The following is a 14523-nucleotide window of genomic DNA, read 5'->3' on the forward strand; positions in this document are numbered from 1 at the left end:
TCGTTTTAGGCACAACCAACAGGCACCCGTAGTTGAAGGCCCAAATCAGCCTTTCTCCACCTTGGAAAGTGTACCTCTAAACCCCACTGACTCTTGGCCCCAGTGTGCGACCCTGTATCACTCAGCTAGCTTCACTTTACCCCCCCGGTACATCCATAAAGCGGAAGGGAGTGAGCCAATCAGACCTTGTACAGTTGAGAGAAGCTTTAGCTTCCCGTTAGCAAGAGGGTTTCACTAATCTGCTTGAAACATGTGGTATTGTGAGCCGAGGTAGAGGAGAGCTGATGACCCCAACGATCGTCCTGTCGTCAGCTGGGCACCCAGACGGCTAGATTCCCTCAAGAGATCCTTTGATACCCCGCTAAACAGTGACAGGCCTACACTGATCGGTCCAATGGCGACAATCGCCACCCTCAATCATCAACGGCAGTCTCAAACGGCAGTCAATCTCTCGCAGTCAAGTGGGTTCTGGCGAAACCCTGAAATGAACTCACTGTTAGCTCTAGTTAACTTTATCACTGCCCTATCTAAATCCTGTGTGAGATTGAATGAGACTTACTTGTTATACTGCAATAGCGCAGCACAAGTGACTAGACCACGTGACTATTTCTGTGTAATTCACATCTTCAGGGGTGAGTACAAACTAAAGTAGAAGTGCAGAACAAGTTATATATACAGAGGAGGGTGAGATCAAGTACACAGAGGTCAAGTATAGGTAATGACCCTACTCACCCCTGTACTCACCCTTGAAGATGTGAATTACACGAAAGCGCTTGGGAACTTCGTGTTTTCTTTTTCTTTGTGGTTATCAGCATATACCTGGATCATGCGCACCTACAGTGATTTATTTCCATATATATATATATATATATATATATATATATATATATATATATATATATATATATATATATATATATATATATATGCACACTGTAGGTGCGGGATCTCAGTGAGAGGGCTGTTTGACCTCCTGTAATTCTTGATCCCACCCCAGTTCAAAATTTCACCCCTGAAGATGTGAATTACACTGTTACTTAGAACTTCTGTAGTTTCTTCCTTCCTTATATATATATATATATATATATATATATATATATATATATATATATATATATATATATATATATATATATATATATATATATATATATATATATATAATACGTAGAATATTAAAACACACGAGGAAATGACACAGCATTTTTTTCGTTGATTACAAAACCAGTGACTGACTGGTTCTACATATAAAATTGAAAAAAATAAGACCTTGGTTGTAGCTGTAGTAAAATTAATATGGTTGTTTTAAGTAATGTTATTTAATGTTAATATATGAAACAATAGAAGTAGCTAACGACAATGGTAAAGAAAAAAAGAGAGATCGCGTATGTAAGTGCGCATGCGCACACATGAAAACATATCGTCATTACTTTACATAAGAATATGAAAGCAACACTTATTTACTGTTCATATATGTTTTGATTAATGTTTCTGAATTTGTTTTTATTGAATTCATGTTTGTGTGTGCAAAATTAACAATACAATTTATTATACAATTATTATAATACGTGGAATATTAAAACACACGAGATGAGACGGCTGATTGGTAGTAGGTAGTAGGCAGCTACCAAACAGGGAGGTACTACCACCTGGGAAGATATTGGAAGCATAATGTGTTGTCTAATGGTAGACCCTGCTGCCATATGGCATCACCAAAAATTGTGACCAAGTCCCAGGATGCTGATCTGCCAGTCTTCTCTCTCTGTGCTTTGACAAATGCCAGTTCGATCACAGGAATCTTCAGTTCACCCTTGCAAATACAGGAGATGTGGGCCTCGGATTTACAGTCACGATCGCATCCAAACTCAGGACAGAGAACAATTGGGCACTTGCAAGTAATTATGTCAAATAACTGGTCCAGTTGCTTGGCAAAGCTGTCCTTAATTGCAAGTTTTCCTCTCCCAAGAGAGATATCTCTTGCTCTTTTCCCAATTTACAGAGCAGTCTCCACTAATCTTTGACTGTTATGACTGCAGGCTTGAACTGAGCGTTACAATAGTGTACTGTGCTAAGACAGCTTTGGTCAGTATATCATCATAAATGTCTTTGTTTGTGTGTTCTTTGGTTCTTTTCACTGATTTGCCTGATTTAAACACCGTATCTCAAAGCATCTCTCAATGTAGGCAACTCCGACTTCAGGAGCTCTCTCCCAGACCCAAGATAGTGACTGAGATGGCTGGATTTTTGGTTCCTCGTCCTGACACAAGCAGCCATCGCAAATATTATCAACTTATAAATGCATCAGAATCTGAAACAGAAAAAAATATTGTTAGTTGGGTTGTTAAAGAATGAAGTCAGAAAGCAATGTTCACCATTTAATTGTAATGCACTAATGCAGCTGTACGTTAGATTTTAGATAAATTTCACGCTAAAATTTACCTAGCAAAAGGTTGCAAAATATTGAAACTGAAATTATTTTCTGTTTATATACACTAAAATCTACCAAAAAAGTGATGGGCCATTAGTTTTAGCTGATCTTCCCTCCTATGACACACCCTAATATATATATATATATATATATATATGAAAGTAAATCACTGTAGGTGCGTCGCGTGATCCAAGTATATGCTGATAATTCACATCTTCAGGGGTGAATACAAACTCTGACGTCTGTACTCACCCCTGAAGATGTGAATTATACGAAAGCGCTTGGGAACTTCGTGTTTTCTTGTAGTTATCAGCATATATATATATATATATATATATATATATATATATATATATATATATATATATATATATATATATATATATATATATATAGGTTTACCAGCAGATTCGAACCCACGATCTTATGAGATTGTGAATGCGAACTTTACTCTCTGGGCCACCAGACACCAAAAGCATTCCTAGACTCTGGTTGGTATTTGCCAGCCAAAAGCTTGTTCAACGAGCTTTTATGCGCCATGAACCTCTAATAGGTTTTTGTAAATGTTCTCGGTCACAATCATTAGATCTTGGGTTCGAATCATATATATATATATATATATATATATATATATATATATATATATATATATATATATATATATATATATATATATATATATATATATATATGTGTGTGTGTGTGTGTTTGTACTATATATATTTATTTCGATTAGTTTGGTTTAAATTAATTGTCTTTAAGTTCTATCTCAAAAGTATAGGCCAAAGTTTCACCTGAAACGTTTAATCCCTTTTCCCCCGCCAGGCACTCAGGCCGGCCAGGTTACAAGATCAGACAATACTATTTAGCCCAGTCCCTCCTGAGGCCACTTCAGGAGCAGAGGACAGCTTCAAGTCGTCCCGAGACGCCTCATCGCCCGACTATCTCATCGCCAGCATGGGCAAAAAAGGTGGCTGCGATGGCGGCAGGGAATCCGATCCCAATCTACTAAGGCAAGTAAAACTCTTCTAATATGAAAATGAGGCTTCAGGCGTTTTTATGGCGTCCTGTAGGAGGGAGGAAGTGGGTGGGCGTCCAAGAAGACGTCACAAGCTGGGAAGGGGTTTAGAGGTGATGTCACAAGATGGGGAGGGGGTTCAGTGGTGACGTCACAAGGTTGGGAGTGTCTTGGAGTTGACGTCATAACGTGGGGAGAGGCTTAGAGATGTCATAAGGTGAAAGGTTTAATGGTGATGTCACAATAGTTTTTGTAATACCTACTTTATTTTCCTGCTTTTAGTGTACTACCAAAACCGTCTTATCACAAATTGTCATGTAGGTAGATAGAAATTACCATTGCAATAAATAGATTTGCCAACTTGACATGATGCTGACAGCTCTGTCCTCTTGTTCCACCTTAATGCAACCCATGTTGTACTGCTTCCCTTCCTTATCATATTTATGTATATCAATTCCACTGTAAAGTATATACAGTATATACTAATAGTATAATGTAAAACAAAAAATATCGAAGTGATAACCTTGGTAACATTCTAATATGTTCTTATTACCACTATGCTATATGTCAGATTCCAGATGATTACTAAATGTTACATAATACTTTTTTGAGATAAATGTACGGTATACTTTATATCAGGCTCTCATCTACTCAGCCAAGTTAATATTATTATTTTTATCGACTCTGTGTTTATGTTCTTTAGGCTAAATAAACTGTTTCAATATCAATATATCAATATCAAAATGTGAGTTTAGGAATGATGTCAAAAGGTGGGGAGGGCTTAGAGGTGACATCTCAGAGCGTGAAAAGGGTTCCAGCACTCGTCATCAAATGGAGGAGGAGATCAGGGGTGATGTCACTAGGTGGAAGAGGGATTTATCCATAACGCCAATGTGTGGAGAGGACTTAGATATGGCATCACTAGGGTGGTGAGGAGCTTAGAGATATCACACATTGAGGTGAAGCTTATTTTTGTATGACAGACTGGGGGAGGAGTTTGTGTTGTGATGTCATTATCTGGGGCGGGGCCTTCGTGGGGACATAACACCGTTCCTTTCTGTAAATTTCTCCAACTCCCCTCCTTTTCCCTCCTCCACCACAACATCTACCACAAGCTCCACTACACACTACCACTCTAACCACCACATACCATCATTTCAATCATAACCACTACAACCTACAAGCCATACCCTTCCCCCTCACCCACCACCAAAATTATTCTTCACCATCACCACAACCCCCACCAAGACCACCACAACACTCACCACCACCATAACCCTCACCATCACCATCTTACCCACCACCATTACCACCCGTACCACAACACTAACCACCACCTCACCCACCACCACTAACTATCACCACTACTACACCACATTCACCACCACCACAAACTGTACTAATGCTAGTAGCCTGTGGTGGTGTAAGATGAACACAACACACTAGAGATGTCTTCAACTAGCCCAAGGGGACGAGTTCACTTAAGCTTGGGTCATGTTGGCCGGGCGAGGCGTCTTCTGGCTTCGCACTTAGGAAGTATGAGATTCGGTGCGTCAGTGATGCTTCGTGTTTCGTGAAGCAAGAGGTTTAGTGTTTCATTCTTTATAAAGGAAAATAAGTTTATTCATTTTTCTGTCCATTTTCATCGTGCTTAATACCTTCTCATTCTCATCATCCTCACTGCCCCCTTACTATCGTTTTCTTCACTGCCTCCTCATTATCATCAACTTCACTACCTCCTCATTACCGTTGTCTTCATAGCCTCTCCATTATCATTATCTTCACTACTTCCTCATTATCACTCTCTCCACTGCCTCTTGTTTATTATCATCACCTCCACTTCCTCCTCGGTCTTACCACGCCTTTATATATATTCTGGTATTTTCCACTTAATATCTACTCATATACTGTTATCAAACACAAGTGACCATGTATAAATACTATCGTGGATAATACCTAGTGAATGTACCGTGGATAATGCCAGGTGATTTGATGTTCCTTGACACGAAGCCTTATGAGGATACCCGGTTTAATTACCTGGGTTAATTACCTGGGTTAATTACCTGGTTTAATTACCTGGTTTAATTACCTGGGCAAGATATATCAGGAAAACAAAGAATAAAAGTAAATGTTATAAGAATTTAATTTTGAAGGAAAAGACATGTTAGTAAATCAAGGAAAAACTCTTGATAGAGGAAATAATTAGAATGGAAGATTAAGTTAGGTTAGGTTAGGTTAGGTTAGGTTATCAGTAGGAAAAAAAGTCGTTCAGTATTATAATAGAGAAAAATAACAAGAAAAAATTAGTTTTTATGAAATTGTTGAGGGACAGAGGACAAGAGAATGGAACAACCAGGAATATAATGTCTGTCAATAAAATAACTGAACGACTTGTCAAAAGATAGATAAATAAATAAAATAAAACAATAGATTCAAATAACATTAAAACCAAAAAAATATTGCTTATATCAATACAAATTATTCAAATAACTATGTAAAAATAACAGATAAAACAATACAAAAAACTAGGAAAAACATTACAGACAACATTGAAAAAAGAATAGGAAAATCTGGCTAATAAATACTTAAATCAATTATATTCACCCATTAAAAAAATAGAGAAAAAATGACAATCATGGAATAAAAAAAATAATGTTCGGGTCAGTATAAATGTCAAGTGATTATCGCAGATGGTAAATGTCGGAAACAAATTATTAATGAAAGGGAAACTGAACAGGAGGGAAATTTCAATGTGCAATTCTGGTGGCTGCAAAATAAGCCTCATTTCAAACTGTTTTCTCAATAGCTTTTCGACCATTGCTATTCCCGGAGTCTAATAGCTTACAGATTATCTTTCCCGATCATTTTTCCAATGTGCAATTTCAATTATTCGTTGTAAACTCAAATGGAACGGGTCTATATTGGCCGAGCAGAAAAGTTAGGAGAACCCAACCCCTCTCATCCCCCCACTCCCTACCCCCAACTCGCACCATTTGTCCCCCCTCCTAAAAAAAAAATAATGATGCATTTCGTCCTTTTCTCTTTCCCTACATAAGCAACATAATGCATTTTCCTATCTGTCTCTCTCCCTACATTGGCAATGATCTCATTTTAATGCGAGGCTGGTTGATTAAAAGGGCTGCGTTGTCATCTGTGTGCGCCGTAGCGTCAACAGCAACCGCACCAGCTCCAGTGAGAGACATATTCAGTTCTGATAAAAACGACTAAAACAACAACTAATACTACTGCGACAAGAACAACAACAACAAATACTACTACTACTACTACTGCAACTAGAACAACAACAACTACTTCTACTACAACAACAACAACAACAACAACTACTTCTTCTACAACAACAACAACAACTACTACTACTTTTTTTTATGGCCTCCAGCCTCCCCCAATAGCCATTGCTTCGCTTTTTATTCGCTTCGCATTTTATTACCTTAATATTAAATATCCTAATACATAAGTAGCTATCCTAGCTGTGTTGAGTTAGTTGAGCTGCAGATCTATGCGGCATTCAGTGACTGTAGCCTCATAGTCAATATCTGCAACTGTTGTCATCTTTGAGGCCGATATTCTCGTTCCCCTGAGGTAGAGCAAAGCCGACCGAAGGAGACAGAAGGACAGTCGACATCTCATCCAGGTTGTAACATAACTTCTGGGCTGCTGCTTCTGTTCGGATATTACCTCCGCGAGTCTGGCGTAGAAGCATCTTGCACTTGGTCCCATCTCACCAGAGGTTGTGAACACTAATGGAGTGAAGCTGCCTTGATCAATGTTTTGAATTCTCTCCCCATATGCCCTTATCTTGTCGTTCTCGTTCCTCCTGTGTGCAGCATCGAGAGCTAAGCTACAATAACATGCTGCCATGGGATAAAAAATCCTGATGTCGAAGAAGGCTCGCTGTCCTCGCGTCCAGAAACCTCGAGCACTAACGTCAACACGGGCTTCATTGGATGTGTTTGAAGTCCTATGTTGGAATTTCTCACCGTCCAAAGGAAGGAGGGTCGGTTCTACCCTGACATCACGATAGATTTCCTTCAAAATATTTGCTGTGAGATCCCTTACTTCGTCATGCTTCATGCATATGAAGCCCTTTTTCTTGCACACCATGGCGTGATCGACGTCATAGGAAGAGCCAAACAAGCATTGGGAGGGCAAACCTTCTACTGGCCTACTGTACCATAGAGCATTGGCATCTGTAAATTCTTGTTTATTGAGACTGAAACAATTTGCCCTTTTCGGTAATGTAGTTAACCAGTTCGAGGCGCTCACCTCCTGCACTATAGCTACTTTAGCAGTGCTGTCGTAATGAACCGTCGAATCTTGTTTACTTCGCTGGTATCCACCTCACCTGTTGCGTTCTGAGCTATTATGTGGTCAGTGAGGGCTGCCGTGAGCTTAACTGAGTTTTGATGTTCGGTGGCAGCTATCTTCTCTGGATTGGTCAATCCCATTCCTCCCAGTCTCGGTGGTAGTGCAAGGAGTGATCTTTCTGCTGGGGTTAAGTGAAGATGTTTCACTAATTTGGGAATGAAATTGACGCTGATAGCTTCTTCCAGAGGGTGGAGGAGGAGTCCGATATCAGGGATAGTGCACATCAGGTAGCTCCAGCGATGCTTGACTCCTTGGGTAAATGTCGCAAAAACCGCATGTGGCTCTATTTTAGCAATATCCGACAGAGCTTGGCTTTCCCTGACCCACTTGTTTACCTTTCCCGTTACGTACTCGGCCTTCAAGTCCTTCGTGCCAATTACTGCACCTAGGTGTCTTTGGCCGTACTTTGTTATTTTGACCTCACATCCACGGAACACCTCCACTGCCCGTTCATAGTGTTCTGGCTTCACAATGAGGAAGTACTTGTTTGTATTTGGGCGGTACCCTATTTGTGGACCATATGATGTTATCAGGTCGTCAGCATAAGCCATTTGCTTGACCTCGGTTATTTCAAATTTTATTGGGTGTTGGAGCACCGATAGGCCTAGTGTATACATTGCCATTCCAATAGGGTCCCCCTGCAGTGTTCCCTCGGTTGACTCCATGATGGTATCTCCTCTTAGAATCTTAAAGCTTGTTATATAGAGGTCTGATGGGTTCCTATAGGTGTTTTCAACATACATTGCAAAGCTTGGACACTTGATCTTGATGTTGTGCAGTGTAGCTTTGCGCTCGATTATGTTGAATGCTTTGGAAGCGTCAACCAGGAGAACTGCCTTAAAATCACGCAGCTTAAACATCGTTCTCATGGCAGCTTCCCCTTCAGCCTGGTGGCCAGCACATACTTGCAGGTTCCCTGCAGCTGCCCTGACATCATCATTTACCACCTCCATTATGCATTTTCCGATGATCCGCCTCAGCAATTCCCCCCACCTCTATAGGCCACATCCTGGATTCTTATTCAGGGGAATGAAGCTACAGGCTGTCATGGTATGAAGGTGATGACCTCACAAGGTTGCTAGCATTCTTGCAAGGGAGGCAATGGCATTACAGAAATCACTTGCTACAGCGCCAAACTTGTTAGTGCCTGAAGGGCCTTCCCTTCCCTGTGTTTTCAGTACCTTTTTCCACACTATCCCACCTGTTATTTTCTCAAACATGACAGCATTTGGAGGGATATAGTCACCCTGGAACCTGATTCCTTCCTCCTCACTTGCAGGGGATGTTTTTCCTTCAGTTGTTGTAATGTCTCTCTGTTTATTGGAAGAACACCACCAGAGGATTCTTCTGTGAGAGATCTTACCGCCAAAGACACATTTCCCACCAGCATCTTGTTTCCAAACATTTTGGCAACAACATCGGTGTTCTGCTTTCCGTCTCTTATGAATTTTAGTCTCGCCTGCAATGTTCTTGCTTCACATAGGAGATCATCAAGGGCTCCTTTCTGCCACACTGTCAATCTTCTCTTCATTGCTGTTACATTCTTCTTTGTGCTTAGTCCTTGCGTGTGTCCTCTGACAGAATAGATGGGGTATTATTGCCAGTATTTGAAGACCTAATGGGGCAAAGAAGCGGTCTTGAGTGCACTCGGTTAAGAGACGAGTCATCTCCCGAATCATATCTTTGGTGGCAGCACACTTGGGTGGTTCAAATAGGTTAGCTGGCGACCACCTGACAATTTCTGATTAAGTTTCTTTAGCCCATAAATCCGCATTTGCCATCGACATGATGGTGGCTGTCTGTCATTCACCTCGTGGACATCTGCTAATGTTCGAACAGCTGTTTCAGCCCCTTAGTTCTTATATAAATGTCAGGGCAGTACATTGGGTTTATATATTCAAATCACCCCCTGTAACTCTCCACTGGCTATGAGGTGACATGGTCACATCACGTGAAGGGTAAGTTCCTTGAGGCGCGGCCCTAAGAGTGTTAGGTCAGCATATAGAAGCCGGCTGCTTGAGCATTCTTCCTCACTCTCTCACACAAACAGGACGTATTTAGAAGAACTATTTAATATAGCCTTGGAACTGTCTATAATATATTTTCTTAATAAATACAGAAAGGACAGTTGGGTTTCCCTACTAAAACCCTATATACTTTTACATGTTCCAACCCCTTTAACCCAGCAAGAATCAACTGTTGAAGGGCCGGTTCACAGCATTTATTGGCACTACATTTTCAATCTGAGTAGACTCACTGCTATCATTCAGGATATCCTCTGGCGGTGGTGTCCGGACGATGTGTCCTCCTGTGACGGCTCCCTGCCCTGGGGATTCCGACAATTGTTGCCCTTTCTACACCTCACACATGGTCGGTTGTTTGTTGCACATTCACAGCTTGTGCAATTTTGGTTCTGGCTAGCACAGATGCTACAAAAGCAGTTGCCCAGCATAATGCTCCACACTTCGGGCAACAGTTTTGTCTGCCACCGACATCTGCTTTGGTCTCATACAGAGGAAACTAGTTCTTATGAGAAAGGGGCAGAGAAGTGACAGGTTGGACCGCTGTGTCCGGTAGTAGGGGCATACTTGCGCGCGTGGGTGTGTAGGCCGCCCGTGAGGGGTGATGGCAACAATCTACACAACATCAACATACACTGGGAGCAGGAATTGTCACACCTAACACTTACTTATACAGTATATCTATGGCAGGAATAATCACTAGTTCTATGATCGCACTGATGAAAGTATAGTAATAAAGACTCAAGTGGTCGGCTATAAAGCGTGGCTGGTACTGCTCGGAGTGGCCGTTACGTGCGGGAGGCGGCAGCAGGCATGAACATTTGGCCTACTGTTACTGACCTTAGGCGCCGAAGTCACGAGACCTCACCAGCTAAAGTAGGCCTATCCTACACTGGCATCACCAAATACTTACAACTCACCTGGTGATCACTGGTACACACACGGAAAATTTTTAATTAATGCCGTAAGGGATGAGAAGAACCTTCGGTGGCAATGATTTGGGTGAGGTCCGATAATGAATTGAAACAGAAGAATTGAAACAGTATATTTAGCCAGAAAAGCACAGATACAGTGTGGATAATAATAACAATATTAACATTGCTGAGCTAGTTGAGAACCTGAGCTCTCTTTTAGGCACCTGATATATCCGACACACTGTGAAATTCCTGCCCCCACATAACGAGTATGAACCTCCAAAATCACTATAGATCAGGGAGGACACACAACTACACCCACGCCGCGCCACGCCACTACTTCTATTACTACTACTATTACTACTACTATTACAAGAGCAACAACAACAACTGCTACTACTACTACTACTACTACAAGAGCAACAACAACAACAACAACACCACCAATAACACCACCACCAACAACAACAGCTACAACTTTTTTCAACGTGGCCTCCAGCCTCCACCAATAGCCACACCTTCGCCGCCATTTTATAACCTTAATATTAAATATCCTAATACAAAAGTAGCTATCCTAGCTGTGTTGAGTTAGTTGAGCCTCAGATCTATGCGGCATTCAGTGACTGTTGCCTCTTAGTCAATATCTGTGATCGTTTTCGGCTTTGGAGCCGAAGATCTTGTTCACTGAGGTAAAGCAATGCAGACCTAAGACAGTCACCATCTCAACCAGGCTGTAACGTAACTTCTGGCCTGCTGCTTCTGTTCGGATTACACCTTCGCCAGTCTTGCATAGAAACATCTTGCACTGGTCCCATCACGCCAGAGGTTGTGAATACCAGAGGAGTGAAGCTGCCTTGATCAACATTCTGAATTTTTCACCCTATGCCCTGTTCTTGTCAGTTATATTCCTCCTGTGTGCAGGATCAAGAGGTAGGTTACAGTAACATGCACCCATGGGGTCGAAAATCCTTATCTCAAAGAAGGCTCGCTGTCCCCACGTCCAGAATCCTCGAGCACTGACGTCCACACGGTACTTCATTGAATGTGTTTGAAGTCCTGTGATGGAAATTCTCACCGTCCAATGGGAGGAGGGTCGATTCCACCGTGACATCATAGCAGATTTCCTTCAACATATTTTCTGTGAGATCCCTTACTTCGTCATGATTTATACATACGAAGCCCCTTTTCTTACACACCATAGCGTGGCCGATGTCGTAGGATGAGCCACACACGCATTGGGAAGGCAAACCTTCTATTGGCCAACCGTACCTTACAGCAATGGCATCTGTAAGTACTTGTTTATTAAGGCTGAAAAATTTTGCCCTTGTCGTTAACGTTGTTAGCTAGTTCGAGGCGCCAACTTACTGCTCCATAGCTATTTTTTTTTCAAGTTCTATGACAATTGCAACATCAGTTGTTGAAGTTTATCACTTTGGGTGTGCTGCCGTTCTGTCGTAATGGACCGTCGAATCTTGTTTAATTCGTTGGTATCCATCTGACTTCTGCATTCTGTGCTTGTATGTGCTCAGTGAGGGCTGCCGTGAGCTTGATAGAGTTCTGATGTTTGGTGGCAGCAAGTTCCTCTGGATCAGTCAATCTCATTCCTCCCAATCTCGGTGGTCGTGCAAGGAGTGACCTTTCTGCTGTGGTTAAAATAAGGGTTTTTCACTAGTGTTGAGATAAATTCGACCTTAATGGACTCTTCCAGAGGGTGGAGGAGTGGTCCGATATCGGGGATAATGCGCATCAGGTAAATCCAGCGATGCTTGACTCCACTTCAATGAATATTTTATTAATGTTGGGAAAAATCTTGCAGAGAGCATCCCTGATCACCATGAGGAATTTAGAGCCTACCTGCAAAACAAACAGCAAAATGAACTATTCTTATCCCCTGTCACAGCAGATGAATTACTGGCCATCACAAAAATGTCCAAAGATGCAGCAGCAGGCGAAGACAATATACCAATGAGCATCATTAGAAAAGTGGCCCACTTATTACCACCTGTTCTCCTCCACATTTGTAACTCCTTCTTCACTAGTGGTGTCTTTCCTGATAAACTGAAAATTGCTAAAGTCCACCCTGCATATAAAAAATCTGGGGACAAAAGTCTCTTCAAGAACTACCGCCCCATATCAGTCCTCCCAGCCTTGAGTAAGATACTGGAAAAGCTAGTATGTAATAGACTAAATTCCTTCTGCAATGCCAATGACATATTTACAGACTCCCAGTTTGGATTTAGAGCTAGAAGGTCGACTGAGAGTGCTCTGCTATCCTTTACTAATGACATCTTAAATTCCTTTGATGACAGTCAGTTCACAGTCGGTATATTCTTGGACCTCTCTAAAGCCTTCGATACTGTCGAGCATACCATCCTCCTTTCAAAGCTTGAACATTACGGCGTTAGGGGCCTGTCCCACAATTGGTTTACCTCATATCTGTCCAACAGGATGCAGTATGTCTGTTATAATAACCACCAATCTGACTCCTCGCCTATCTTGTATGGAGTCCCCCAAGGTTCAATTCTCGGTCCAGTACTGTTTTTGTTGTACATAAACGACATAGTCCACGCCAGCCCACTCATAAAATACAACTTATTTGCAGACGATAGTAATCTTTATGCCAGCAACTCAGACCTCCATTCCTTGATGAGAATTATGAACACTGAATTAACTTAAGTCGGGACCTGGGTAATACGTAATAAACTGACCCTAAATCTTGAGAAAACCCACTACACGATCTTTCACAGAAGAAATAACTTACCTCCAGACTTGAACCCCCTGTACCTTGGTAATATAGTCCTCAAACGCGAACAAAATACTAAATTCCTCGGAGTTATTGTTGATGAGAAACTTAACTGGAGAAACCACATACAAGCCATTCACAGTAAAATCAATAAACAGTGCGGTATCATGTATGACACTCGACAGTCACTCATTCTCACAGCAATGAAAGAAATCTATCATGATCTTGTTTACCAACACCTGATACACTGTCACACACTATGGGGGAGCCCTCTGGCTCTTCAAAAACACAATCTCTGGTTACTGCACAAAAGAGAGTTGTACGGACAATGACCTACTTGAAAAAAACAGATCACACAAACGAAAAATTTGCTATATTGAAATTTTTAAAATTCGAAGATATTAACACTTACTGCTGTGCCCTCTTTGTTTACAAATCTATCAATCACTTGCTTGACAATAATTACTTCCAGTTCCGGAATAATCAGAGATACAACTTAAGGCACCCAGAGCTGCTAAGACCAACCCCCATGCGCTCCTCTCAGTCCCGGACCTCCATAAAATATCATGGTATGAAAGTATGGAACAACTTACCCCCACCCATCCGAGCAAAGACTACGCTCCCTTCCTTTAAATCATCTCTAAAAAAATATCTATTGTCGAAGTATTAATATTTCTTGTAACACTTACTATATTTACAGTACCTGCTTTTATTGTACCACCAAATCCGTTATATCGGAAATTATCATGTAAATAAATAGGTAATTACCATTGCAATACACATAATTGCCAACTAGACATAATCCTGAAAGCTCTGTCCTCTTGTTCAACCTTATTACTGCACAACCCAGGTTGTGCTGCTCCCCCATTATACCTATGTTTTTAAATTCCACTCTAATTTATATATATATATATATATATATATATATATATATATATATATATATATATATATATATATATATATATGTGTGTGTAACCGGTCGGAATTTACTGGACTTTATTTTCTCACTT

General features: G+C 41.0%; 1 protein-coding gene across 1 annotated transcript in view; it reads left to right on the forward strand.

Annotated features, from left to right (window-relative positions):
* LOC121870562 overlaps positions 1 to 14523 on the forward strand; it is an 85974-nt gene that overhangs the window by 5364 nt on the left and 66087 nt on the right. Inside the window, exon 3 of the mRNA XM_042372393.1 lies at positions 3254 to 3441. Within this exon, the coding sequence (XP_042228327.1) occupies positions 3254 to 3441 (188 nt within the window). The remainder of the gene's footprint in view (positions 1 to 3253; positions 3442 to 14523) is intronic.

This window comes from Homarus americanus, unplaced genomic scaffold, assembly GCF_018991925.1.
Source record: "Homarus americanus isolate GMGI-L3 unplaced genomic scaffold, GMGI_Hamer_2.0 scaffold56333, whole genome shotgun sequence".
NCBI classification, from domain to species: domain Eukaryota; kingdom Metazoa; phylum Arthropoda; class Malacostraca; order Decapoda; family Nephropidae; genus Homarus; species Homarus americanus.